Source organism: Zosterops lateralis (assembly GCF_965231275.1).
Source record: "Zosterops lateralis genome assembly, chromosome: 5".
Classification (NCBI taxonomy): domain Eukaryota; kingdom Metazoa; phylum Chordata; class Aves; order Passeriformes; family Zosteropidae; genus Zosterops; species Zosterops lateralis.
In genome coordinates, this window is record NC_139766.1 from 68,299,490 (window position 1) to 68,327,085 (window position 27,596).

At 38.2% G+C, this 27,596-nt stretch overlaps 1 protein-coding gene across 7 annotated transcripts in view; it reads right to left on the minus strand.

Annotated features, from left to right (window-relative positions):
* Positions 1 to 27,596, minus strand: part of BLTP1 (bridge-like lipid transfer protein family member 1) — an 87,443-nt gene that overhangs the window by 39,799 nt on the left and 20,048 nt on the right. For all 7 annotated transcript variants that reach the window (XM_083861056.1, XM_083861055.1, XM_083861053.1 and 4 more), the window contains exons 9-38: positions 26,991 to 27,070; positions 26,409 to 26,559; positions 24,705 to 24,861; positions 23,859 to 23,937; positions 23,478 to 23,569; positions 22,493 to 22,610; positions 21,565 to 21,720; positions 21,052 to 21,149; positions 19,904 to 20,082; positions 19,635 to 19,741; positions 17,408 to 17,616; positions 14,808 to 15,035; positions 14,111 to 14,248; positions 13,659 to 13,835; positions 11,862 to 11,990; positions 11,568 to 11,687; positions 9,674 to 9,951; positions 9,307 to 9,557; positions 8,593 to 8,851; positions 7,365 to 8,208; positions 6,502 to 6,572; positions 5,856 to 6,029; positions 5,459 to 5,579; positions 4,509 to 4,655; positions 4,030 to 4,157; positions 3,723 to 3,925; positions 2,143 to 2,340; positions 1,534 to 1,745; positions 1,150 to 1,301; positions 127 to 277 (exon numbers count right to left, since the gene is read on the minus strand). In XM_083861056.1, coding sequence (XP_083717182.1) covers positions 127 to 277; positions 1,150 to 1,301; positions 1,534 to 1,745; positions 2,143 to 2,340; positions 3,723 to 3,925; positions 4,030 to 4,157; positions 4,509 to 4,655; positions 5,459 to 5,579; positions 5,856 to 6,029; positions 6,502 to 6,572; positions 7,365 to 8,208; positions 8,593 to 8,851; positions 9,307 to 9,557; positions 9,674 to 9,951; positions 11,568 to 11,687; positions 11,862 to 11,990; positions 13,659 to 13,835; positions 14,111 to 14,248; positions 14,808 to 15,035; positions 17,408 to 17,616; positions 19,635 to 19,741; positions 19,904 to 20,082; positions 21,052 to 21,149; positions 21,565 to 21,720; positions 22,493 to 22,610; positions 23,478 to 23,569; positions 23,859 to 23,937; positions 24,705 to 24,861; positions 26,409 to 26,559; positions 26,991 to 27,070 — 5,407 coding nt within the window. The remainder of the gene's footprint in view (positions 1 to 126; positions 278 to 1,149; positions 1,302 to 1,533; positions 1,746 to 2,142; positions 2,341 to 3,722; positions 3,926 to 4,029; positions 4,158 to 4,508; positions 4,656 to 5,458; positions 5,580 to 5,855; positions 6,030 to 6,501; positions 6,573 to 7,364; positions 8,209 to 8,592; positions 8,852 to 9,306; positions 9,558 to 9,673; positions 9,952 to 11,567; positions 11,688 to 11,861; positions 11,991 to 13,658; positions 13,836 to 14,110; positions 14,249 to 14,807; positions 15,036 to 17,407; positions 17,617 to 19,634; positions 19,742 to 19,903; positions 20,083 to 21,051; positions 21,150 to 21,564; positions 21,721 to 22,492; positions 22,611 to 23,477; positions 23,570 to 23,858; positions 23,938 to 24,704; positions 24,862 to 26,408; positions 26,560 to 26,990; positions 27,071 to 27,596) is intronic.

Genomic DNA, 27,596 nt, shown 5'->3' on the forward strand with positions numbered 1-27,596 from the left:
ATTCCAAAGGCTCACAAGAGATGCTCTACGTTTGCCAGCAAAAACATCCAGAATTCCAAAAACTAAGTATTCCCTATCACACTGTCCTGTTCTGATATGTTCACTGATTTTATAAGGGTCATTTACCTCTAGAGCTTCTGTCATAATGCACCCCATAACAGCACAGATTCGCAGGGTTCCTTCTGTTTCCAGTTTATTTAACGATGACTTCACTTGATCAATGGGAACAAGCCAAGCACCAACTGCAGGTGTTGCAGTGCTCAGGAGGTTCAGCTGCCTGTGGAGACAAATAAAGAGAAAGGGGTGTTCACAAGCAGCAGCAGCAATCAGCAGGATTTTCTGATGCTGTTATGAATGACAGTCAAATATGTGGGACATTGATGCAAAGTAATAAACACAGATTTACTGCTCAGAAAACAAGAACTGGCAAAAAGTACCTGAGGCAATTTTTGTTTTACTCACTCACATACTCATGACTCTTCTCACTTTTGCTACTGCTATTCCTTCATTTTCCCATCAATATTCCCTACTGAAATCATACAGTTTGAAATTCTCATCACTGACTGAATCCCACATTAGGTGTTACATGTCACGAAGGACTTTTGCTAAAGAGCTGAGGCAAGAGTACCAGCAGAGTATTTTCTAACTTATGGCTCTATACTGACAGACTGAAATATTTAGCTTTTTCTACACACACAATGTGAAAAAACTATCTTAGAAAGACACATCTTGAACTTTACAGTACAATGGCAGTCCGATCATGGATGAAAGCAGGTTGAATACCAAAAGTACTGAGCTGTTCTCTTCACCTACTCAAAACAAACACCTTCCCCTGCCTTTCTCCCTTGTACATCTATGTCTCACCAGAAGTTGTTAATGAAGGCTCTTTGTTTCATTTGGGTTTTTTACTCTTCCTTTTTTCTTCTTTCAATCACATCTAACTAAGAATTTTCTAGCAACACTTCCATAGAAATTACAACAGTAAAAAACCCGAAGCAAGTCTTACTGTGATATATATAAACTCAAAATTGGTCATTTCCAAAGAAGCTTCAAAAATCATTGGAATTCCATTTAGAACCTACCAAATACAAAATGCAATTTAACAAAGCAGAACTGCCATTTTCTGTCTTATATCAGGTAAAATTATACCTTGAATATATATGTGCTGGGGAGCGCACATTGGTGGGAGCAGCAAAACTAAACCAAATTTCTTTGATTGTCAGCTTCATGCTGCAGGAGTCAGGGGGAGGAGGCATCAAGGGGATATCTTTTTTCAAATCATCAGATTCAACACCTTCATCCTTCAAAAACAAGAAATCATAAAGTTAGAAGGGAAATTGCCTTCCAAAATTATTACACGGAAAGGCATGAATATACTATACACAGTCATATTTTTTTCCCATAGGCATTTAAGCAAAGAAAAAAACTCATGCTGTCCACTCACCCTCCCAAAGGACCCTGCAGAAAGCTGGAAGTTTAGTGTCTAAGCAAACAGGATGAGTGACCAATCATTTCTACCCACTTTGAACATACCTGCTCATCTGAAACTGAATTTCCATTAATATCTGAAGAGGGACTTATTCTGTCACAAGGGAGATTATCTTCAGACACATCAGTGTTGTAGCCACTACCAGTGGGGGAATCTGAGGAGTTGTTTGATGCAAGCAATCCACCTCTCTCTGTGTCTCTTGATTTACCCATGACTCCAAATGTGTTATACAGCACTGCCCCAGACTGTCTTCCCCCTGTAAAAAATACCCAAACTCTAAAGGTTGGCAGCACATAAATAGCTGTGACTTGTGCCCCATAGAAAAGATCTGTACATAAGCAGAGAAATACATGGGATTTTGGTTAAACAAAATGCATTACCATTTTATTCAACAGCTTATCATTACAGTTCCAAGTTTCTGATGGTCTACCACATGTAGATGAAGACTACTCACATAAAGACTTTTATTAGTGGTACTTACAACTAAAAATGTCTTTATTGTATAACCTATGAAATTTATTTACCACAGACATCTACTATTCAGTATCACCTAGATTCAACAATTTCTAATCAAATAATTGCTAAGCCAGACAACAACAGAATTGTCAGTAATCTCATAAAACAAAATAACAGAAAGACTTTAAAAGCTTTACCTTTTATAGTTAAATTTTCAATTCCACACTCAAACATTATCCAACCCCACTTCTCTTGACTAGGACCAATTCGAGCTACATCTGGAACGGCTTGTTGGTCTGTTTCATCCACAAAAGTGAACTCATCCAACTCTTCCAAAGTAAAAAGAACTTTTGATTTCCCAAAAGGAATGGCTGTTATTGCACAAGTTCCAATATCTGTGAAAATAAACATATTTATTTATTTCTTCCAAAATGGAAAAAACTTTACATCTTCCAAAAGCTCTCTGAAGTTTAGAGTTTTTTGGGGGAGTTATCCTTTTAGTATTCCTTAAATGGGGGCAGGGGGGGAAGAGAAAGTTTAAACTTGAAGCACAAGCAGGAAAAAAGAAGCACAAAAAGAGGGAAAATAGCCTTGCTCCTGGTGCGTTAGTATGGGCAGGATAAGTTTTAAATTTGAAAAAGAAACAAGGACTGAGCAATATTTTAAATAACTTTATACCTAAATGTCAAATACCTCAAGAAAGGAACTACACTGAGTCACTTTATATTCCTTCTACTCTTTACTCTCTGCCACCAAATTGTAACTGCATCCACTTTTGAAGTAAACATGAAATGGTAAGATCTTTAGAAAGGTTCTTCTCAAACCTTTTAAACAGAAGATGATGACTTTTCTTGGTTAGAACTCCAAAACTGGAGCTCTTGAATGTCTGTAGCATACCTGACACAGGGCACTGCTGCTAAGATTCTACCCATAACTAAGGAAAAAGGGAGGCAACCATCTCAGTGTTCTCTGGTTTTGTTTTCCTTCAATTTAATTTGCTCACTCATCTTTGCACATCAGTGGGATTTTCTGTTGTTTATTTATTGTTTATTTTTAAATCATCCTGGCTATACGGAGTACTTCCTCATGTCTAGACTCCTGTTCCTTATGGAACAGAGCACAAAGTGGTACAGATTCCATCAACATTGAAGCAGTTCAACAAAAACTGCCTCTACTTTTGGTCATCTTTTCCTGGTTAGTTTTTCCAGGATCAGGAGTAATAGCAAATTTTAACTCATAGCTTCGTGAAGGCATTTCCTCAACACAAACAACAAGGAAGTCAATTGGGTAGAATTCATTTTCAGCTTTAGAGTCATTCTGGTTAAAAATCTACAGGCCTGTCATGCTGAAATTGCTGGTACAACAGGCACATTATTGAAAGTGTTAGAAAGTAGTAGGAAAGCAAATAAGGGTAATTCATTCCCTGCAAAAGGTGACAAAAAACAGTAGCTGAAAAGAAATCAGTTGGGAGGAAGGGAGCTCAGGCCTCAAATTTCAGCACTGCAGATCAATATTCACAGGGCAACACATCTGCCACACAAACTGCTTACAAGTTAGTCTTGACAGCTTTTAGTTTGCCTAAGTTTAAATCTAGCACTTAGTGGAGTAGTAATTCATCCCAAACTTCTTTTTCGAGTATCTGCAAAAGCTCTGGATGCAAGCAGCTTTTTATCCATGTTGATAAAAAAACCTACAACCAAACCACAAGATCAAGACCAACTGTAACTATTTGCTTCTTTTAAAACTGACATTTCCACACTTTAATATTGCTTAATACCTGTTGTATCAAGACCTCTAAGCTGTCCATGAACACGATGGATGTTCAACTTAGCAGCAATTTCTTTTCCTTTTTCTGCTCCAGAATTGGATCTCAGTGAGCCAGAAGACTGGGGCTGCATTTTGCTGGTTTGGATGTAATGATCAAATGTCACAGAATTCCTCCCAGTTTCTGCATTGTTGGAAGCCTCCTCAACTATACCCCTTTTCAATATCAGGGGGGAAAAAACAATTAGGCAAATATCAAGATAAACAAAACCAGTCAAATGAAACATGTCTGCAGTTTATGACAAATGTACTATTCTCACCTGTTCATACGAACTTGAGTGGCAATTCTATCAAAACACAAAGCTACTAAGGAAACGTGAGTCACAGTTTTGCTAGAAGAAACTCCTGGGGATTCATCCACAGATGCTTGTAGCAAACACAGGTTCACCTGCACATAAAATTCCATCAAAGAGTAAAGTCGTTTAGAAAAGCATGTTACATTATTCACTAGTTTCTGATACAACCTTGTCTTATCCTTCCAGTGGAAAAAAAAATAAAATCTAGAACATAATTTAAAAGCCAGTTACCCCTATGGTGGTTGATATTTAGCTACTGTATGTCTACAATCATAAAATAAAGCAGCTCCAAAATTCAAAACTTTAGTTCTCTAGCACAAATGTACATCTTCACTTCAGCTTTTGGGGAACAAACACAGATGCAAAATAAGGGTGATTTTGTGAGGCACTTTGCTACTGATAAGCTGAAAAAAAAAAAAAAGGAAAAAAAAAAAAGCTGTTACCTTTGGAACTGTGACATTGGCCTGAAGACCTTTTATAGTCACATTATCTTGCTTAAGTGAAAGATTGGTCTGTGCTTGTCCCTGGTTTGTTGTTCCTGTTGTGGTGGTGTCTATTTTTGTTCCCCTGATGTCTTGCTTTGAAGACAACTTGAAGAGGGGAGAAAAATAATTTATTAGCACAAAATCAAGAGTTGCTGAGCTCAGGAGTAACAGGATATTTTACTAGCATTGAAGCAGAAAGAGTCTGACTTTATTTTGGGCAATTTACCACGATTTCCAGAACAGGGGCTGCAGCACTCAGAGGTGCAGTAGGTCTAAAACCATAAGGGTGGCAGGGCCATTCTGCAGTAAGTTTACCAGACTTCAGCTGGAAGTTTGAATTCTACACATGTAAGTTATATAAAACAACTTATTATGAAGCAAATTATTAGTGGCCACTACACTGTGAAATCTAAGAAATCATAAAATATAAATGTGGATATTATCTTGGACAGAAAGAACACCTAATTCTGTAGAACTACTATACAATCCTTTGAAGTTAAATTAATTTTTTAAGGTCTCAGATGAACTGCAAAAAAACCCCACAGGCATTTTCACAGCTCTCTCCAACTACTATAAAATAATAAATAACATCTGACAGATGAATGTAATACTTAAGAATACCAGCTATAGTAATTTCAAAGAACAGAATGTGTGATTTGATCTCATGGAAATTACTCTAGACCATCCAAAACAGAAAAACTTCAATCCTGTAAAAGATTTGTGGACAGTGAATGACAATATGTAAGAGTTGATTATGCAAATGTATGTAAGTATGCATTCCAAATTAACACAGCTAAATGCTGTGTTAATATCTCAAAACACTAAATTCAGTTAAAGCATTTTCTATGTTGGATACAGAAAAGAGCATTCTCTCAAATCCATTTGGATTTCTCTTGTTCCTTCCTCACATTCTCTGAGAAGCTGGTCTTGCTGTTCTGCACAGCATCTCTCAGGACTTTGCAGTGCAGGTCATCCACGATTGCTGCTGGGTGCCGGGAGCTGGCACAGTGCACCATGGCCTCGATGTACCTGCAAGGGGAAAACAGCCACAAGAGACCACTGAAACTCTCAGTTTCACATGGCACACCATCAGCCACATGTAATCAACACTATAGAGTTAAAAAACAAGCACTGACAGACACAAAGGGCACTTCCCATTCTTTCAGCCACCTCATAGGAAATGCAGAATTTACATCTGCTGGGAACCAAGCTCTGCTGTTCCATCAGCCACATTATTCAATCGTTTTACCTGAACAGAACAGCTGTGATTTTAGACAGTTTTTAGTGCAATCAAAATAAAATTACCTATCCAGTGCCTCTGCTACAAGAGGAGTCAGAACTACATCTACAGTTCCTTTTACTTCCACGATTGCTGTTGTCCGTGTCTGGAAGACCGGGTGATCCAACGTCCACTCCTCTGTTATTGTTTCATCATCTGTATTCTCTGCAGACTTCTTATCCAAAGGAGTGTAAGGTGTGCTAAACAAGTCAAACACACACCAACGATCAGGCTTTGTAAACACAAATACAGAAGAATTCTGGTATCATTTTAATTCTTAATAAAATCCACATAATGGCAGGTTTCTTCTACTGTGTATCTTAGAAAGTATAAAAACACAATCCCAGGTAAGGCCCTCCATAGATTTGAGTTCAGCTTCTGGCAATGAAATGGACACTTGCCACTAGCACCTCCAAATTCATCTAAATGAAATCACCATTCGTAATCTTGAAAGTGTACAAGTGAAATAATTTAATGTTTGTACTTTCTGTTTGGCCAAATCCAAATATTTCATAATAGAATGATCTGTCCTGAAATAGATCTGGTACTGAAAACCACTGCTGTAAATCAAACTTTGAAAGGGCTAGCGGAAGCTAAAGTATTTCAGAAGGGTATCAGGAAAATCCTACTCTTGAAAAATAGGCTAATGATATCAGGTTGTGTTCAACTTACTTAGATGTTGATCCCGTAAGCTGCATGCCTCTGTCCAGTAATGAATTAGCTGTGAGACCCTGTTTAACAATCTAAGACAAAAATGCAAAGAAGTTTATTACATTCCTTCCATATATTATAGAAACCCCACCAGGGGATCTTTTAAAATTCCCCTTATAGCTGTTTTTCTTAAAAGAACCTTTAGAAGCAGATTCTCTAATACAGCATCTAGAAATTCCAAGGTTTGCTTTTCAAATTCCTTGAAAAATCAGATTACACTGCTTTTACATAAACACCGATTCATTGCTTTTAAAAAACCCCTTCAAATACTAATCTACATAAGGCTTGCGTCAACACAAACCTTTTCTGCAAAATGATAAATTCAGTTCCAGAGCTCAAATACCTGTTTTCTATCAAGTCGTTTCTATTATTGTTCATGTATTTCATTTCAGCTCCTTCCTTAAGGATGTATGTTCAGGTCACTTCAAAAAAATCATTTCCGAAGTCTGAGTTGCAATTTTATTTTGAAATAAAGCACTGAGAGCCTAAATTATACTTTATCAGTGTTAAATGTACTGCTATTGCAGTTCTGTATAATGTATTTTAAACAAAACTCACGTAAATGTCCTCCAGCTGCACATCATTCAACAGGCAGCATTTTTAAGTGCAACAACAGTAACTCAGAACACACGCCCACCAAATTCTAACTATCTTTTTTTGCCCATGACCTTTCAGCCACTCAGCCCCATGACCTGAAGTCAGAAATTCAAGGTATTCTTTAACTAAAAGCAAAGAAACTTCGAGTTTCTTTTAGCTTATTCACCCAACTAAGCCATTTTTATTTTGAACAGTTACTCCTTTCTCTACTGCTCCATCTTCCATACCTTAAAAGTTGGGACAGAGAGTTGCTCAAAAGATGAGGAACTTTCTTCACTCGTTGGCGTGTCAAGGTCTAAAGGGCGATGCAACGAGGACTTGGATGTTCTTTTGTTAGTTGGATGCTTTACCGACCAGTTGATCACCTGGAACTGTGTCAGGTAATTTTGGTAACATGCCATTACAGGCTGCTGGGAAGTGATTTGCTCACGTTCCACAGTCTTCTCAGAGTCCAGGACGTACATGTTGTCAACATGCTCATCATCTCCTCCCAGAGCTGAAACAAATGAAGCCTGGGAAGGATGAGTCTTAATTGGCAACGTTTTCATATCGTGACTGATTTCTCTATGGATTGTGCTTGTTAAGGGTCCTTCCACGCTGTGATAAATAGACCCCCTACTGTATTCAGTTTTCTGAGCTTGCTTTTTCCTCTTCTTCCTCCCTGGATAGGTTCCTGGACCTTCATCACTGCTTATTGGCTCAAACTCTTCCGCAGCCGAAAAATAAGCCTCGCTATCTGCCACGGACATACTGGAATCCATGGAACGGTACTGGTGGAATGAGTTGGAATCCGCCGACGGCGTGTAGGGGAAAGAGCCAAAGCTCCTCCTCTGCTTCGGGGAGTCCAGGACGTTCTCGTCGCTGCGGGACACGTCGCTGCTGAACTGCACCCCCACAGGGACGGGCTGCTTGTCCCCGTAGAAGGCGGCAGTCAGGCTCTTGGTGCTGCCCAGGCGCGTGGAGCACACAGACGCCTGTCTCTTCAGCGGGGAGCGCATGGGGGACTGGCCCACAGGCCTCTCCTGCACGCCGGGGGACGCGGGCCGGCCCTCGGCGCCATCCACAGCCACACTGGGGAGGGAAACAAACACTTCACTTGTTTTGTTACTAATGCTGCTCTTCCTATGCTGGCAAATGCATTAATGATTCTGTGACTGTCTGTTAGCATAGGCATTATTTTCATAATGCTGGTTACATACTCAACTCTGCCACTTGTCTATATATAGAGGATGTAAATCCAAACATTTAACAGCAAGTGCTGGTGTCTTTACATCCTGGATTTTCTACCTTGCTCAGGTAACCATCCCCTATATAGGGATCCAAATCATCATTCAAACTAGGAAACACATTTCAGGAGCACCATAAACACTCTAAAAATTGCTAAATCAAAAGTTTTCTTACACCTTAAAGCATTCAAGAGTTGAATTACATGCCTACCTGGACAAGAGTACTAACCTTCCATGAGCATCTTCCCTTTTTGCACTGGGCAGGAACTCCTTCTGTCCGAGGTGGTCCTCAGCAGTGGATGAGGGGCTGTCCTTCTCCCCTGCAAGCAAGGGCAGGGCAGCACTGGAGCTGCTTGTTTCCTCCGAGGAGGAGGAGGAGCTGTGGGAACGCAGTGGCACTTGGAGGCTCAGGTGTTGTGCTTTCCTTTCCATTTCTATCCCCACAGATCTGCAGTCCCAATCTTTTCTTTTGACAACATTCGCTTTACCTAGGACCAGGGAAAGGAAAGTAAAACTGAATAACTGATAACACAACTGCAGTGGACTCTTCCCTGCCTCCTGAAATAAAAATAATTATTAAATAAAAGCCTTAGTTTTGAAATACATGCACATACTAGCATGTTGCCCTGACAAAAATTAATAAAATCATGTCAGCAAAACATCAGATTGTCTCAGATGGCTGCTTTCTATATAAGTAGAACAAGTCAAAAATCTCCCTTTTACTCAGAAAGGAGGTGCATGTTAATAAAATATTATATATATAATATATAATAACCCAAATCCACCATATGAAAGCTCTGTCCGCTCTTAAAAGGGGTCGGACCACAAGAGCACAAGCAGTTGTACTTATTGAACAGATTCATAAACATTACAAACAGCAACATGTTAAGAAATTATACTTTTGGGCAAAATAGAGTAAAAATACAGTACAGTGCATTCTCACCATCTAAGATTTTAGGAATCTCCTTAGTAATTATCCATTCCCCTGGCTGCAGTAAAGACTGCCCATAAAACATATCAGATTCTGCACTGGTGCTTGAGAAAGCAGAGCTGCTTGAAGGTGTCAGTTCCTCAAGTTTGAAAAAATCCAGTCCCGTTAAGGTGCCACCGAAGAAGCGACAACCGCCAAGACAGCCACACTTGTTCTTGCTTCTCTTATTTCTCAAATTATCATCGGGCCACAAAAACCATAACCTACAAAAGGCAGAAGAGCAGTAAACAAACCAAAAGCATGACCATGCTGAAGCTCAGTGAAAGCAAGTATAACAAATATCCCTCTCAAATGCACCTCCCTCGACCACGTGGCTCACCTCTTGGTTCGGTTATCGTGCGTCTCCAAGAAATGCCTCTGCACCTCGTGTTTGGAGGGGTGATCTGCAGCTAAAGCAATGTCAGCAGTGATGAGGCCCAGGTTGACAGAGCCAGCTTCCAGCCAGTAGGCCCTCCTCAGTATTGGCTGGAGACCAGTCCTGCAGTTGTTCACTTGCTCGACGTATTGCCTGAGCTGCAGGTCCTGGATGGCAGCGCTGACGCCCTCCCCGACAGACTGGTTGTGGAGGTTGCAGTTTGCAATGCGTATGGCACCCATCTGGAAACAGGATTTAAACAGGAAAAATACTGACTATTTGTCAGTGAAACAAAGGAAGGGTGGCCTTAAACCAGTTAACACATCCCATACTACAGCCCAAAAATATCTCAGGAAAATTCTCTCTGGGGAAGCAGTTTTATTTGCAGGTCAGCACACACATTAAAGAAGGCAAGTTTAGAAATTAATCTCAGCTACTCTTTACATAACAACAAAAAAATATTTACTTAGAAGCCTCCTTTTGTCAACAGATGAAAACAACTGTCAATATATATTGTCATGAAACTTTTAAAAACTTAAATCATTAACTTCTTCACTGTCATCTAAAACTCAAAAATCTGAGACTTTCAAACTTGTTTAGTCTTCAAACTTCATCTAATCTCTAAGACATCAGACCAAGTTTCCTGCACAGCTTGAGTCTTCTCCAAAATGTCACCATGAAGCACCTGAAACTTCAGATGGAGCTTTCCAACTCTAAACCAAGAAAAGCTGAAAGATAACCCAGCCACGGAAGAGCTACCCACAGGGTTAATATTAAATTATTTTTTCTCATCTCTGTCACAGATTATAAAGATCCACTGGAAATCTTTTTTTTTTTTTTTTTTTTTTTTTTTTTAATTTGGATGAAACACATTCAGGATATAATTTCCTAGAGTGGTTCATGTTATTAAGCTGCCTTTGAAAATACTGCCATTCATATTTATGCCTGCAGACACTGTTAATATTTATGACAGAGCTTCTTAATATTGGATTCAAAAGAATTTGGAAGCTCAAACATATTTTTTTTACTGCCACAGGGCAGTAAGCCATTCAAATGATGAGATACCACGTCATTAAAAAAATGTTTAAAATAATTACCCGTGCCCTTTAGTTAGATTCTTGCTTGTCATGTGAAACTGTGCCCAAAACTTTTAATTTTAAGTCTACCCTTTAAAACTGCATTTATTAACTAACACCACAATTACTACTCAGTGATGTCAGAATGGCAGTTTTCTTCTCATCTGTTGTTACCAACTCAACTGTGTCTCAACTTATATTTTACTACACTGACTAAATTATTCCTTTTTTTCCTGTGCAGTAGGACAGTGGGAGAGAATATCAGCTCTTCTCTGCATAGCATTTTTGAACAGAGGATTCAGTCAGGCAGTGGCACAAACACCTCTCCCTTCTCTACCAAACATACATTTAAATTCACACAAGAGGATCATGAGTTAACCGGCACTGACTTGTACATGATCCATACCAATCATTTCCATTTGCTGAATTATTAATTCACAGCACAAGTTCTTATCAACTCTCAGGTACAAACACAGAGATTTATCTTGCCCAGGGTGCTCTAAATTATTTTACACCAACTCTGCAGCTTTCACTTTTATTCTGGGAGACATATACTCATCCTTACCATTTGCCAACATAATTAATGGAATTATTAAGTAGAAGCCAAATTGACCTACTCCTGGTCCTGTCCATGAAGACTTTTTATCACTTAAAAGTTTTAGAAATTCTGCTTAATCCATTGCATGCAAGCAAGCCATCAATTCAGGCAGATATTAGATCAAGAAATACAAACACCTGAATTGACAAAGAATTTAAATTGCTGTTAAGAGAAATATTTTTACCTTGATATTGGTGGCACAGCCATGTTCTACCACATACAGATCTGCTCCATCCATGGCTAAGCGTGTCATTGTGTACTTTAAGTCATCTGAAGTCGGGCATGGCCCAGGCACAGAGTTCATCTGAAGGAAAAGGGAAAAGAAAGAATAAAGGAAAAATAATATGCTAAGATCTATTAGGAGCTTAATTTGTGCCAATCCTTTTATTTATGTTCTGGTAACATTCAGGGTGGATTTCTGAAGTGTTCCAGAGAACCTGTGCATGTCCAGCAAGCAGCGGAGATGATGAAAAGGTACCTTTGGGTCACAAAAGCGGCGATCGATGCCGTGCTGGCACAGGACAATGGATTTGGGCCTCTCCAGCTCAAACTCCTGGCACACCACATGGAACACAAAGGTCTGCCCCCACTCCAGAAGACAGGCAAGCTGTAAGCAAACAACAGCACATTGTCCATCACCAGCCACACAAGATGGATTTGTGGTGTTCCATGGAGAATGGAGAACAACTGCAAGGGCTGGGATGTGAACAGGAGGCCTCGGCACATTCCCTTGGCTGCAGCACCTTCCTGCTACTCAAGGCTGATTTTTATTCTTGTGTGCACCACAACATGCAAGACTGTACTTTTTCATGGAAAAGCACAGTGACATTAAAAAAATTCCTAAACTATTTCTTAATAAAAGGCAGCAGTTTTTGCTCTCATAGTCAGCTGAGAACTTTATTGTAAAGACTGAGCTCCCCCAACCTTAAAGAATAGCTCAAGGTACTTCATTACTATTCATAATTTAAATATCAGATTTGCTTCTATAAAAGCAACAAACTTACATTTAGAAAGCACAGGAGGAAACTGGCTCAACAAAACACTGCTGATTCTTGCTAGACCTAGTAATTAGCCTGTTGTTGATTTAAATCTTTTATATAGTTATCCTGCTCATAAAGGAAATGATTCATGACTGTCTGTCTCTGCTATGAGAGGGAAATGGGTTTTCTTTGGTTTGCCAAAGGAAAGAGCACTTAAAATCAGCAGTAATTTGAACAGAATTAAATCTAGCTTTGACTGCCCTGCACAAAATCTCTCCTCCTTCTTTCAGTGCAGTCCCTTCACAAATTCTTGCAATACATCACACTATGGAAAGAAAAAAGCCAATGAACCTGGAACAGCTAATTCAAGTGCTGACAACTGAAAAAAAAAATCCTGTGTGACGCATACAATTGAGAATGGCTTTATAAGGGAAGAAAATCCTTCGGTTGCATTAAGCCTTAAGAAATGTTCTTTCACCTTAGAGTAATTCGAATCAGCTAAGTTTTATTTTGAACCACAGAGCAGTGGAGCAAATCCTACAGATCATCTAAATCAGTGGCAGCACTTTGGGAAGTACTACCACAAATATCTGTATATGCACAAAAAAAAAAAAAAAATCTATTCTTTAGATTTACTAAACTTGCTTGTGTGCCTTATTTTATTTGCTGCACAGGTCTCCCAATGAAATACGTGCTTCATCCTAGAAAATGCCAATTTTTAGAGGAACAAGAAGATGTAAAAGTGTCTTAAAGAATTAAAAATAATTAAAGCAAATACTAACTACTAAACAGAATATATGTACTTTTCTCGTGCCTCAAATACTCTGGCAAAGCAACCCTTCTCTAAAGGTCTGGCAGACCACAGCAGAAATAAATCAAAATTATCTGCCTGTTGTATACTTGGAACCAATCACCTAGGTAGAGAGACAAATGTAACATAAATGACAAAAATAAAAGGGGTTAGTGCTAAGACTAACCTAACAAAGTACAATACTGGAAAGCAAACTATGTTCCAGAGGGATCAAGGAGCAGAATTTATGCAATGAGCAGCTACTCCTGAGGCCTATCCTTACTACACTCCCACAAATCATCTCATTTGCCTCCTACTTTAAAACATGACTATGACAATGGCTCATTTGGCATCTCCTGTCCCTTTACAGAAATGATCAGATTTTAAAGCTATAAAGTAAAGATTACTTAAGGCACAGATCATGCGCTTTCCAGAAATCCACACCACACCAGCTTTAGAAGGAAGAAGAATCCTTCAGTACTTCAGATTGGTTTCTAGACAGTACCTGTGGTGCTGTCACTTTGGCTGTGAGGCTTCCAGCCTGCACATCTATCAGCCAGGCGTATTCCAAGGTGTCACTTCCCAGGGGCAGCCCTTCTGCAGAAAACATGGCGTGGGCACGGAGCTGCAGGCCCAACAGGCTGATGTGACCCTCCCGGAGCACCTCATCCACTGCAGGGCGCTGACAAGGACAAGGAGGAAGTGGGAGGCAATTCTTGGAAAAGATGCAACACTGGCCTAATTTAATCCTACTTATTTTACTGACAAAATGACCAAAAAAAAAAAAAAATCTGGACAAAAGTAAAGATTTTTACAACACATGCGTTGGATTTTTCTTATGATTCACAAGCCTTAATAAAACCTTCCCACAACAGGAAAATTCCTACCAAAAAAATAATTCAATTTTACAACCAACACAACTTCCACCATACAGCCACACAAACACTGACTGACTACCTGATAATTGTCATTCAGAAACAGATTCACTGGAGACAGTACAAGCTGAAGCATCGTTTCTCTAAATCCTTTCCTCATCTCAAAACACAGTCTCTCCAAGAAAGCTGTAGGGCACTCTGGGCCATCTGGACTGCAATGCTAAAATAAAAAATAAACACATCTGTTTCAGAACCTGAAAGTACATACATAACGTGGTTGAAACTTTACTATTAGTTGCAAACTTGTGAGCAGGAAGTATGCCGGTTTTCCTCTAAGTGGATACGCAAAAAGAAGACTGTGCAACTTCAAAAACCTTTTGACAACTGCATAAATGGCAATTCAAAAAGATTTGGGTGAACCCAACATAGGGGTTCTTTCAGAACTCAAAAGCACAGAGCAGAATGCACCATCATAACACTAATTTGCTAATAAGCAGTGAAATTGTAATGGTCAATCAAAAATATCACACAAGTCAGGTTGTGGGAATAACAAACACATTGAAAAATCATCCAGCTCTGCCTCCCAGGTAAGCAAAATAAATTCTGTCTCAAAGTTGTTTAGATACCTACAGTTTCAGCAGATAGTATCTACACATTTTGGTAAGCACCACAGCAACTGAATATTCCAGGCAGTTAAATGTGGATCTACATAATGAAACAACAACAACAATAACTAAAAATACATGAAGCAAATTCTTTTATGGTTATAAAGTACTTACCACTGGCAATCTCCCATGCACTTTGTACAAATTAACAAGCACAGTGATATCCCACGGACGTAAAGTAAGAGGGTGAACAGGCTTGACTGAAATTTCATTCTCTTTTTTGTCATTTTCCACTCCTACAGCTGTCCAGCCAGAGCTTGAGGATGTTGACAGGGACAAAACAGGGCTTGAAATAACCTCTTCAAAATCAGTGTACATGTCATCTTCCCCAAAATAATTTTCCTAGGAAAAAGAATTGTTATGAAAAAAAGAATTGTTATTGAAAAACGTGGAGGCAATGAACTGAAATACAAATCAAATCTTCTGGTTTTAATCCTCCCTAAAATAAGTGGTACGGCTATAACCTATAGCTGAAGGAACATAGATACCTTTATTTTATGAAAACTCGATAGCTTAAATGCGCAAACTTAGGCATTGTGTTTTGCAGGAAGTGAAGGCAGCTCAGTAATTCTCACTGTATTGGTACTTGAGACGCATGCAACACAAGTAACTGTTCTGAAATATTGTAACTGACACTTTAAAACAGATCTTGTGCTTTTAAAGGCACATAACAGAGTAAGAACTCAAAAATCCTACAGGAAGTCACCCTCATCCAACTTTCTGAACCTTTTTTTCAGCAAGCTTAAAAGTCTTACACATGCTTCTAAAATATGAAGTCATAAACATTTTTTGCTCGGGCCTAAAAGTCACCTCATGTCTAAGCAAATCCTCTTCAATTATCTAAGGCCAAAGTAACACTGCCAAATTCTACTGGGAAACAGAAAATCCATCAGGTTTCTGGCAATTTATTACATCTTCTCCCTTAAAAGAAAAGCTAAATTCTCAAGAAGAATTTTCTTCCAGGGATTTTTAATAAGGCAGACCCAGCAGAGGGTAGTAGGAGCTCCAGTAACTCACTCTTGACAACTCCTGCTGAGAATGCCAGGACCTTTAAATCATTCATTTCCAGACAGTAAACCCTTACCAGGGTGTGCTACACCAAAAAACTACCTCCCAAGATAAAAAGGGTTAACAGAGTTGCATGGACAATGTGTGTCCAGGGATCTCTACGCCATGTATTAAAAAAACAGCAATGAAAACAAACTGAAAACAACCACAAATCAGGAAAACAAACACAAAAAACCCTCCTAGAAATCTTTCAAGAGATAGTCCCAGCACAGCTGGACAGAAAGTTCTAATCAGAGTCACAAAAATGCTAAAAAGAGCAGTAAATGCACATTTTCATAAACAAACTATTAATCTAAAATCTCTCCTGAGAATTAGAATAGAAAAGCTAAATTTCATCTGAGAAATCTGCACCTAAAAATGAAATCATTATAGAATCAGGGATCTAATGTAGCACTGTTTGCATTTACCTCCAGAGACAAAAAGCACTGAAAAGGTGCTGCTTTGCTTGAAAAGCCAGAACTCCCTCATGAACTTATGGGCTTCAAAAAGACGGTTCAATCAACAATTCAAACATGTGTTCATTTGCTCTGTACCAGGAGAAATCAAGTCTTCAAGATGCAGTACTGGCCTAATTCTAATGCTATTTATTTTATTGACAACATGAAAAAATAATGAGCCCATTTGCAAGTCCTATGCTCTACAAAACAGTATTTTCTGCTATTCCTTGCTTACACGCTATACCTTATAGGAATTCATGAAAATGACTGTTTCAGTGAGTCCTGATATTGATCACATGTCTCAGAAAACTCCTCAACCTCTGCTCCAAAATGCCAGCCTCCAGAAGCATTACCTTAGTCTAGATCTGCACAGGTTGAAACAGATGTTCAGAGAAAAACAAGCAAACAGAAAACCCACCAAAGAAACCCCAAAACCACACACACGCACAAAAACACAAGCACAAATATCAACCAAAACCTAAGCACTTTGCTGCTCGTCAAACAGAACTCACACAACATTCAACTGCCTTGGCTTTTGTCACCACAAGGGAGGGTGAGTGAGATGTAAAGGGATTGAATACCCTAAAAAATCAGTCATGGAAGCAAAGAGCAAAAAAAACCCAAACACACATTCTAAAGCATAATAGATTAATGTCAAGAAAAAGATGCATAATCCTTCTCCAATATTTACTGAAGAAGCTTTTTAAATTAAGCTTGTTCTCATGTCCTTCCCCAGTCCCCATGATCTTAACTCCAGAAATGTCATGGAATCTAATTAAGAAAAACAACACACTGCAGAACTTAGAATGCACCAAAAGCATGGGTTCTGGTGTAACTTTGCATAAAAACTGGAGTTTAGGTAAGCCCTAGTCCCAATCATGGAATAGTTTTTATTTTACTAGTGGAAAACTGAAAGTAGTAGTTTACTGCATCTGTCCAGAACATGCAGTATTTCTTGAGGGAAAAATTATGCCGATATGGGTGTGTGTGTGTGTATATATGTAAGAAGTCTTCTCACAAGCCCGTGACAAAATTCATCCCAGCTACACCAGATCACCAAAGCCATTCTGAACTAGAACTAGTGCCTACCAAAAATTTTCATCCAAATTCACATTCTTCAGAATTCAAATTTCCCATTTCAAAACTAATTACTTCCCTTTCCTACAAGTGGCCACCCATACATTTTACAAACCGTGCCTCTCTGCCTACCTTTATGGAGAGAAAGGCTTTGAGCAAAGGTCCATACAGGGTTATCTGGGAATCTGGGGAGAGCTCCAGCTCCACGTGGAGCTTGTCTGGGGGCAGCTCCGAGGGGTCCAGGGGAAGGCGTGTGGAAGCTGTGGGAGATGAAATCACACTGTCCGTGGCTTTCTGCGACGGCCTCAGCACAGACAACATTGTTTCTTCCATTTCTGACACTTGGGAGCAAAGTAAGAGTAGAAAACACATTCTGATTACAACTTAGGCTGCTGTTGGACAAAGTTCAGCAAACAGGAACTTTTATTAAATATACAACTTTTGGCACCTAACTTGTATAACTACGTTAGCGTGTCCATGCTACAGAACTGGTTTTTCATCTCTAGTAACCATGGGAAGACAAGAAAATATTGAATATTTTAGTCAATGTTAATTATGCAAGAGAAAAATCAATCCTTCAAGTTCTTAAAAAAGAAGTATTCAGGGTATTTATCTTGCTTTTGAAGTTAAACAGAGACATGCTTTCATTCCAGGGGAGCAGATTTCCCACAACCACACAGCTACAGCAGGATAAACAAGAAAGAATAAACATGCAAAGCGCAAAGTTGTACTAGAAACCTATTCTGAACTCATAGCTCTGTAGGCCAAAATTTTGTCTCCAACAACTCAATTACTCTAGTCACAAAACAGTTTGGAAACTCAAATCTTATTTCATATCCCTTCTATTTAGTTGGAGTTAGGAACAAGAGAGCCCAAAAACTGTCTTTCTTAAGTGAGGAAAGCCAATGAGAATGTAGCGAGTAACTGGAAGTGTTTTGGGGATGTGAATTGATTTCTGAGGAGTAGAGAACTCTGTGGGAAAAACCATCAAAAACTGATGCTCCAGCTGGAGGTGCCAGTTTAGCAGGAAAAACTGGCACGTACAGAACTAGAGATGCCTGCAGCCAGAAACCTTTGAGGCTTGAACTCCCCATTATCATCTATGGTTCTTGCTCAGTGCTTGCACCATCTTATGAGTTATATATCAGCCAAATGCTGCAGTGAGACAACCACTTTTTAGGGAAACTACATCTTTTGTATTTCTCAGAGTTTTATGGACTGACTCAAAATAAAACACAGACGTTGCAGCAAATGGATTCCATCAGCACCACAGAGTAGGAGTGAGGTGGGCTGCAGAATTAATCACTGGAGGAAGCTGCAGGTAAATTACTTGTGTATGTACAAACTCGTGAATGCAGGTTTCAATTGCTAGGATTACGAGGAAGTGTTCTCAGAAAGTGAGGAATGCACATTCGACAGTCTCACAAGAGCACCTAATGAGCATCTGCAAAATCAATCTCACCTTTTCTGCTTCATCCTCCCAAATTAGAGCTCTTTTAGATGGGAATTGTTGGAACTCACACCCTAAAAATGCCATCCAGGTGCCTTCTAACACCTGCTGATTGTGGCCTTTCAAATTAGCCCTCATTATTCTTCTATCATCTCTCCTCCATCAGTTCTGCTTCTAGAATCTCAACCTGAAGGAGTTTTATGTAACCTCATAACTTCCTGCATACCTCCCTCTGCATTTAAATCAACTCACTTTGATCTCTGTGTTTATAACTTTTTTTTTGCAAGCATATACTTATAAGATATTTGTTTTCTAGAAATATTTAGACAGTTAAGTTAAAATAAATTCTTAGATATTAGAATTTGACTGACCAGTCCAACACTCATTTCTGATGGTTCACTTTAACAGTGAACAATGAAATCTCAGTTTGCTATCCATAAAAGGAAGACAATTTTATTACATCTCATATAAAATGTATTCAAACATTTAAACCATAAGATGAGATCACAACATCCAAAACAAAACAAACTTAGAAAAGCTAAGGAACATTATATGGCCAAAAATATTGTGCTTCCTATTTAATATACTGATGGTTATTATACCAAGTGATATTTTATCTTGTGCAACAACCCATTTAAGAAATCCACTTTGTTAAGGACAAGGAGAAGTCAACTGCAGACAGTATCCTCTTTTTTACAGAAGGAACTGGGACACATCCTGAAATGTAGCAGCATGGAATGTTGTCATGTTTTAAATCAATCCCAGTCCATTCTAATGATCAACACATTCCCTTGAGACATAAAACAGCAATTCAGTTCCATGTTCATCTCTGCAGATGGAAGCAGTGTAATCCAAATTCCCAGTAGCTTCCCAAATGAACCATGCTAACAAGAAGATAGTGACACTTACAGGATTGCTTTAACTGCTCATCTGCCTTCTGAGGATAAATTGGGTGCCAGGAGTAGTCAATTGTAAACACAACACTTGGGACCGTCCAGCATTCAACCCATCCAGCCCTTTCAAAAGGAAACAGCACCTTTTATTTCAAGCACAATACTTCCTTGAAACATCTTTAAAGCAACATCAAAGTTCATGAATCATAAACGAAATAAATAAATAAATAAGAGGAGTTAACAAAAAGATGTAAGTATATATCTAAATATCTCAGTAAAACTCACTCTTCTTGAGTAATGTTCCTCCATTTGGGCTTGCCTGTTTTCTGACCACTCTGACATTCCGCAGAAATACAAGACTCAGCATTTATTTTATTGGGCTGGCAATCTTTTACCAGCATAAAAAGGGAATATTTACTAGGATGGCAGTCGGGCAGATACAAATGAAGATCAACATCTTCTCCCTAAAAATCAAACATCAGCAACAGGAAATTTAATTTACATGTGCTTTATGCAGAATGCTCATGCTATTTTCATGTTGGTATATGCCACCATTTTCATTTTACAGGCAAAATGAGACAAAAAATCTGTTTCCCACCAAGTTTTAGTACAATCCCAAGAGCTCTACAGTTCTCAGTGCTTACAAGTCCAATAACTTGCAAAAACCAAAGCAATCTTTAAAACACTGGACAGCTTTTAGTGATCCCTGCTCTTCTGCTGTTCAAATGATACTGTTGAAATTAAATAACTAAACGAAGCTTACTCCACAACTCAACTAAATCACACTTTAAAAAAAAGAAACCTATAAAAGATTGATTTCTTTGCTATCAAATTATACCAAATTAGCAACATCACCATCAACTAGGTTTTTATTTTTAGCAGCAGTAGATAGCTTCTATTTTAAGGAAGATAAAAAGTACAGTAATTCAAAGAATTATCTGCATTTGTTAAAATACTTTGTGATCACTATTTATGCTACAGAATCTCTTAAAAATCTGGAAGATGACTTTCCAAAATGGTTTGGGGGTAGCCAGTACAGTATTTGATTTGATCTTTGAACATACATTAGAATTTCACTTTTCATAAATAAAGGGGAACAGAATTCCAAGTGATAAAACACATACACTCAATTAAAGTATATATAATAAATATACATACTAAATGTGTATCTATATATATGTGTGAAGCATATGCATATTTGTATTTTTCAGAAATATTTTAATGAATATGTGTATATATGAATAAAAACAGCCTATGATTAAATGCTTCACACAAGCAAATTGAAACCATTTACCTCTGTGTTACTTCAAGAAAAGCTCTATGAACTGGAAGGGAAAAAGACTATTTTTCATTCAGGAAAGAGTTAATTCAAAATTTCCTGATTCAAGAAGGTAAGGGAAGCTGTCTCACATTTACAAGACAAAAGATCTTACCCTTAAGGAGAATCTAGTATTGCATGTGGTTGGAACAAAGTCAGTGAAAGGCAGAGAAAAAACAATGTTCAGGGTTTCTCCACAGGCTGCTAGATAAACTGGGAGGGAAGAGGAAAAACAAACAAACAAATTTGTCAAAATTACTCCCTATTTTGTTCTTAGACAAAGTATCAAACATACAGGTAGAAATAATTAAAATATATTAAAGAACTCATGACACAAAATATTACCATTTAACTACACTGTGTACACAGTAATAAATTGCTGTAATCAATTACTGTGAAAGTATTTACTACCTGCAGCTTGTTATTTCTAGAAAGACACTGTACTTAGTACAAGGAAATTGCAGGCAAACAATAAAAATAACTCTAATATCTTGGTGCTTTTCTTTACCCACCAGGGTTTGGTTTATAATTCTAGTACTTTCTCTCTATATACATTTATATATACTGTATTTTGTTGATGATTTTTGTTGCGTATGCTACTTCTTCCAAATAAAAAAAATGATCTCACCATTCTCCTGTTGTTTGGTGGAACAGTCAATCCAGTTGTGTTGATTTGCTGCCCAGATCATTTCAAACTGATGGAACATGACTTTGAAGTTCCACATATACGGAACAAACGAAAAAATATCAGGCGCGTTGTCACTGGACCAGTCTTGGATCAAATCTAGACCCACACCAAGTAACAAAAGGTGAGTTAGCAGCTATCAGGAGAGTTATTCCTTAGGATTTTCATGTTGAAGAAGTTAATGTTTGCCCTGACCACAGCAGCAGGTTACACTGAGCACCGTGGCACTAACCAGACAATCGCTCTGGCCTCACTCAGGGGATAACTTTATTAGCATGGCACCATGCCTGCACTAATTAAACCTTCTTCCCAGCAGGGCTAATTAGCCCAGGCAGCGCTGCAGTGATGGGGCTGTATTCTTTCCATTTCTGCAGCTGGAGCTTCCAGCAACAGTTGGGTGATGCTGGACCACCTTGCATTGCCTTCTTCCTCACAGCCAGAATCCTGAGGAGCAAATTATTTTTCCTCATCATCTGTCAGCCATGGGGACACAGTCCAAAGCCCAAGTAGTTGAAAATGAGCCAAGCAAAGAGAGATATCAAGAGAAATCAGCATCATGGGTGACAAATATTAAGCAAATCAGTAGCTGCGATAAGAGTTCTAGTACGAAATAAATTTAGGATCACTTAACTGCAAATCAAGTTTATTTAGGGATTAGAAAATTAAATTCTTTGTATTTCTACTCAAATGTAAGAATATCATGTAGCTGGACATTCTATAGGCATCAGGAACTTTGTCCTCAGAAAAAAATTGTTGCCTTAAACACATGAAATCAGAGAATGTGACCTTGCACAATTCAGCAAAGTTCAAAAAGAAACCCCAAAGAAATAATATTTAATTTGACATGTAACTTATCTAGCAAAGAGGTTACCTGTAAAGAAGCTCTTCTGAGCAAAGATGAAATGATAGGTTGCTTTATAAACCTCCAGCTCGCACTGCCATGTCTGTGGCATGTTCCATATCCGGGGATAGCTGGCATTAATATGGAACTGCAGACAAGAAATTCAAGCATCAGGATTACCTGAAAAGATGACAATGCCCAACCCTGTCTCTCAGCAGTTTTCACATATGTACCCTGCTGAATAATTAAAACTGTTTTCCTGCTGGGATGAACAGAAGGTTCTTCCAGTTCCTTAATAATTTAATCTCTGTCTCTCCTTCTATATTAGAAGGTCAAGTGTTAGTGTACTCATTTATTTGGAAAGGTACACTAGGAGTTTCAGATACATCTGCTGCTGCAGATGTACAAAGCAATTCAAAAGCCAAGTTTTCATCAAAAGCATCATTGTTCACAACACACCAAAAGAAAATCCCCCAGAACAGAGTATTTTTCAACCACTGATATATTGCTTAAATTCAAACATTAAAAATTTCACTCAAATAAGATCATTTAAAAAACCAATAAGAAGGGTAATCTACACAATTATAATACTGCAGAATTGGAATATTAGGCAAACAAAAGAATAATGCAGTATTAAATCTGTCTCAAGTAGTTCATGCACACTTGAGTGCTCTTAAGTACTTGTGTACACACATCCTTTAGCAGAGCTAGTGAGTCGAACATTTTTTAAGGCAAAGCCTCTATGAACACGTGGCTACATAATAAATGAGGGCAACATTTGTAAATACATAATTTATACACCAAGTTAGTGCTTTCTAAGTCACTAAAGGTTACAGACATGCACAATTATGTTCGTGTATATATAAATTCCTTGTATGTTAAGGTCTTGCAAAACACATTAAAAAGGCATTTTCCTACATTAAGAAACTAAAAACTGCTCCACAGAAAAATAAATATGTTCTTTATTAAAAATCCTCTAGAGCCTGAAGCTTTGTGCTCATTAATGCACACTTACAGCCAGCATTTCTGCTTCCAGTAGGGTCCTGTACTGCATGCTGCTGGTGGCATCCACGTGGAGGAGCTGCCCTTTAATTGTAGGTGAATAGCCTGGCAAACAAAAGTTACCAAATGATCATTCAGACACAAGAATTACACTAATATTTAAACAATTTTTACCAGTGATTTCAGCAGTCCACTACCAAGAAGTATCCTGGTGGACATTTGCCTTAATACATTACAGTGAACTGTACAAGGAAGTATTTTTGTTCCTTTCTTTAGGAATATACCTCTCAAAATTACAAAGGAGAAACACTAAAAGACATTCACACACATGGGAACTAAGGTAACTGTTCAGGAAAAATAGCAAGGAAACAAATCAGTCTTAGCCTTAACTCACCATTTTCACCCACTGTCATGGGAATATTTATTTCCAAATAGGATCCTGCACCAACGTTTACATGTACAGCGTTCGTTTCCTGCATTGCAAGAAAGCAAAACAGTCCAAATGTGACTTCTAGGTTTATTTATGCCTCTGGCTGACATTACCCACACCTGGACTAAAGCACCTGATGATTAAAATCTTTCTTGCCTTCAGAAAAATCACTTATAAACTATCATTATGCATTGATACAAAATAACACCGTTTTTAGTCTTAGCAAATACTGACCTAAGTCCAGTTAGAGAAACAGCATAAAATACCCTTATCCAAGGCCTGGGAGGGCAGACTAATATACATTTCTAACACTACAATTCTAACCCTTTCAGTCCCCCCCAAAAGAACAAAACACGTGTACAATGAAGTGATGCTGTATCCCATTTAGAAGAGTAGCAACAAAGAGAAGAAAAATCCAAATTCCTACACATATAAGTTTTGTTCCCCTCAGTGTCATCTCTTCATTCAGTATCAGAAGAAATTGTTTTCTCATCATGGTGAGCTTCATCAGAATTTAAGATTGCACATGACATGCCCAGATCATGAAGCCCCAAGACTGTAGGAGCTGGCATGGCTTAAGATGTACCATTAAAGCTTAAAAGAAACTTAAAATAATGCCTCTCAGAATATATTTCCCTTTGAAAGGTTTGCTCACAATTATAAAAAACTAAGACAAAAATCACCCAGCTTTTAAAAACCCCCCATAGCTCTGTAATAAACACCTGAGACAAGTGAAACTGTCCACAACCAAAAAGCACAGTGCAACCACAGTGGATATAGTTAATTTCTTGATAAGGTTTCATTATTTACCCTGTTCTTGGTAAAAAGCAAATCAATGGTGGCATCTGCAATGATATTCATCCGCAGTTCAAAAGCAAGGATCTGTCTTGGTTTCCCAGGCTGAGCAATTTCTGAGACTTTCATAACTTGGTAGTCTGGTGGGAAGAAAAACTTCCACAAGCAATCCCTAGTGGAGAAGAAAAAGAAAAGAGAGCTGTTTTTTGTTCACATAAGAACAAAATATATGTGTATTTGTCTATCTACTTGGTTCACTTAACTATCTTTCTCTTAGCTGAGTCTTTAGACAACCAGTGGATGTGATAAGGAAGAATGCTGGTTGAAAATCTTCATGATGGGAGTCTTCCAACTCATTGGAATCTCCAGAAGTGTCCATGGCAAGAAGTTAGCTTTCAAACAAAAGCCATAAACCTTAATTCAGAAGGCAAACAAACCATGTTTTTTCTTCTTAACCTTGGTTTATAAAATCTGCTACAAAAGCATAGTAGGAAGTCATCTCTTTATTCTTCACTTAGTGCATAAATCAAGCCCAGAAATAAAGAAAATACAGAACTTTAGAACCTCAGAATGGAAACCACATTTCTACAGATTTATAGATGGATGTGCCATGGAATATGTGACAGGAAAGGCAGAGAGTGATGAGAGACAGACGGCAGAGCTTCCATGGGTCTCAGTTCAGAGTGGAATTCCTTCCTGCACCCAGCACCTGGCTGTTGTAGCAGCTTGAAAGTTTCCAAACTTCCATGATCTATCCACAGCAAGATGCAAAAGTGTTCCTGGTATGTATCTAGGAACTCTATGCGCACTGCACTAAACTGCTTTCTCCTGAGCCAGTTAAGATTATAAAAAGCATTCCATTACAGGGCAAGCTTTCTTTGGAGTATTAGAAGTATCATTAATGATTCACTGACCTCATATTTCTAGTAAAGAGTTCTAGGAAGCAACATTTTCTCTTAAATGCACTATCATATCTAACGACTACTCTTTGGGCTGCCATCCTCACACTCCTGAGAGACAGTAAATCGTAACAGTTCCACAGGAGAATTAGTGAAGGCCAAGTACCAGCCTGTAATTAATGGGGAAAAGAAGCAAAGCACTAATTATGTCACTTCTGCTTAAAAGTCCTTTACTCTCTAAACAACCCTATTGTCCTCACCAGAAACGCTCATGTGCAAAACATTCAGGGTCAAGTGAAGAACAATAGAACTCTAGCCTAATAGCTTGTATTAAAATAACTAGATAATATATACTTTGGAGATAATATCAAGCAGCTAATTATGCTAAGCAGGGATAAATTATTCCCCCCTCACTATTTTCATAGCCAGATTTCTGCTTCCCTAAAATTTCCTCATTGACATGCAATTTATTCCCATATTAGCTAACAGGAGTTTGATAAATCTAAAGATCACCAATTAACAAGTTAAACCTTTGGGTACGTGACACTTGATAAACAGTAAAACTACTTTGCTTACAAAAAGGGAACATAATCTATTAATTTAATAATGAGAATAATCCTAACTTTGGAAGGCCAACAAGATAAACACCAGTGAATTTACTAATCTTAAACCATTTTAAGCAGGATTCTTCTTTCAGACTCAGTCTACTCTCAAACACACAACTTAGAAACCTGAGCAATTACACAAAGCACACACAAACTTGAGAAAGTTTTTCAGTAATAGTGGATATTAATATAAAAGCTGTAAATCATGGTCATACCTCTGCCTATCAGCCCAAGGCCCATAGTTGAAGTCTGTCCCTTTTCCACACACAATGTCCAAACCCCAGCATGGTGGCAGGTCCTGTAATTTGCTGTCTTCATTGCTGGCTTCTCCATCATTACTTTCCTCTGTCTCCTCTGGTACAAGGCCTGTATTACATAAAATAATAAATACATTATTAAAGGAAGCTGCTTCAAATCAGCATGAGAAATGTTTGCTTAAGCACAAGACAAAATGTCCTGATGTCAATTTTATTTAAAAGCACTACAGTATGTAAATACCAAGACAATTCAATGCAGACTTCCAGTGGAAGGCCAAGAAATATGACCAAAAATGATCCAAAATTGCCACCTATTCTGCATCTGTACACACCACTACCAAATGTGTTGTCTTTGTTCAAGATTCAGGTAATACTTTGAGGGCAGTCAGAGCAAAAGCATATCTGTGATACTTCTATTGGCTCCAAAACATTGCATTAACTCTCTTAGCATAAAGATTTTTCTATGGTGCTACCATTTTTTTAAATGGTGCTATCATTTAAAAAAAGAAACTATCTATCTTTGTATTTAACAGACTGTACCTGGTTCATCCATATAGTAATAGATATCAACATCATTGGACTGCATTACAACAAAACCTTCACCCATCAGCCTTGGTGGTCTGCAAGGAAAGAGTGTAAAGATAAAGAGTAAAAATCCACAGATCTTGAGATAAAGACTGACCTTTATGAATTCCAGTAATTTTAAATGCAACATATTAAGGATTATGGGTTTGTGTAACGACTTGAGAAAAAACCCCAAACCCTTGATCCTAATCTTGCCATTATTATAACTATTACATTAAATAACTTAAAAGTTTAGTTAACTCAAGCATGAAGATACCAGGTTCTTTGCCACAAAGGTATTTCTTCAGATATTCTAAACCACAAGTAACTACTGAAGCTTTACTTTCAGTGTTTCTTTCAGTCAAGAGTCCCTTTCTCCTTGTCCTATATTGTTCTTTTACCTGCTAATTGTTTTCTTACTAAAATAGCCTTCTACACCAAAGGGACAAGACTCTCAGTAATTAGAACATTAGTTATTTTAAAACAGGAAAAAAAAGCTGTTCTGTCTCAATAAGACTTCCCTCAATATAAAAGGATCTACGTGATGAAACTAAGAGATGAAACACTTCTCCTAACACTATT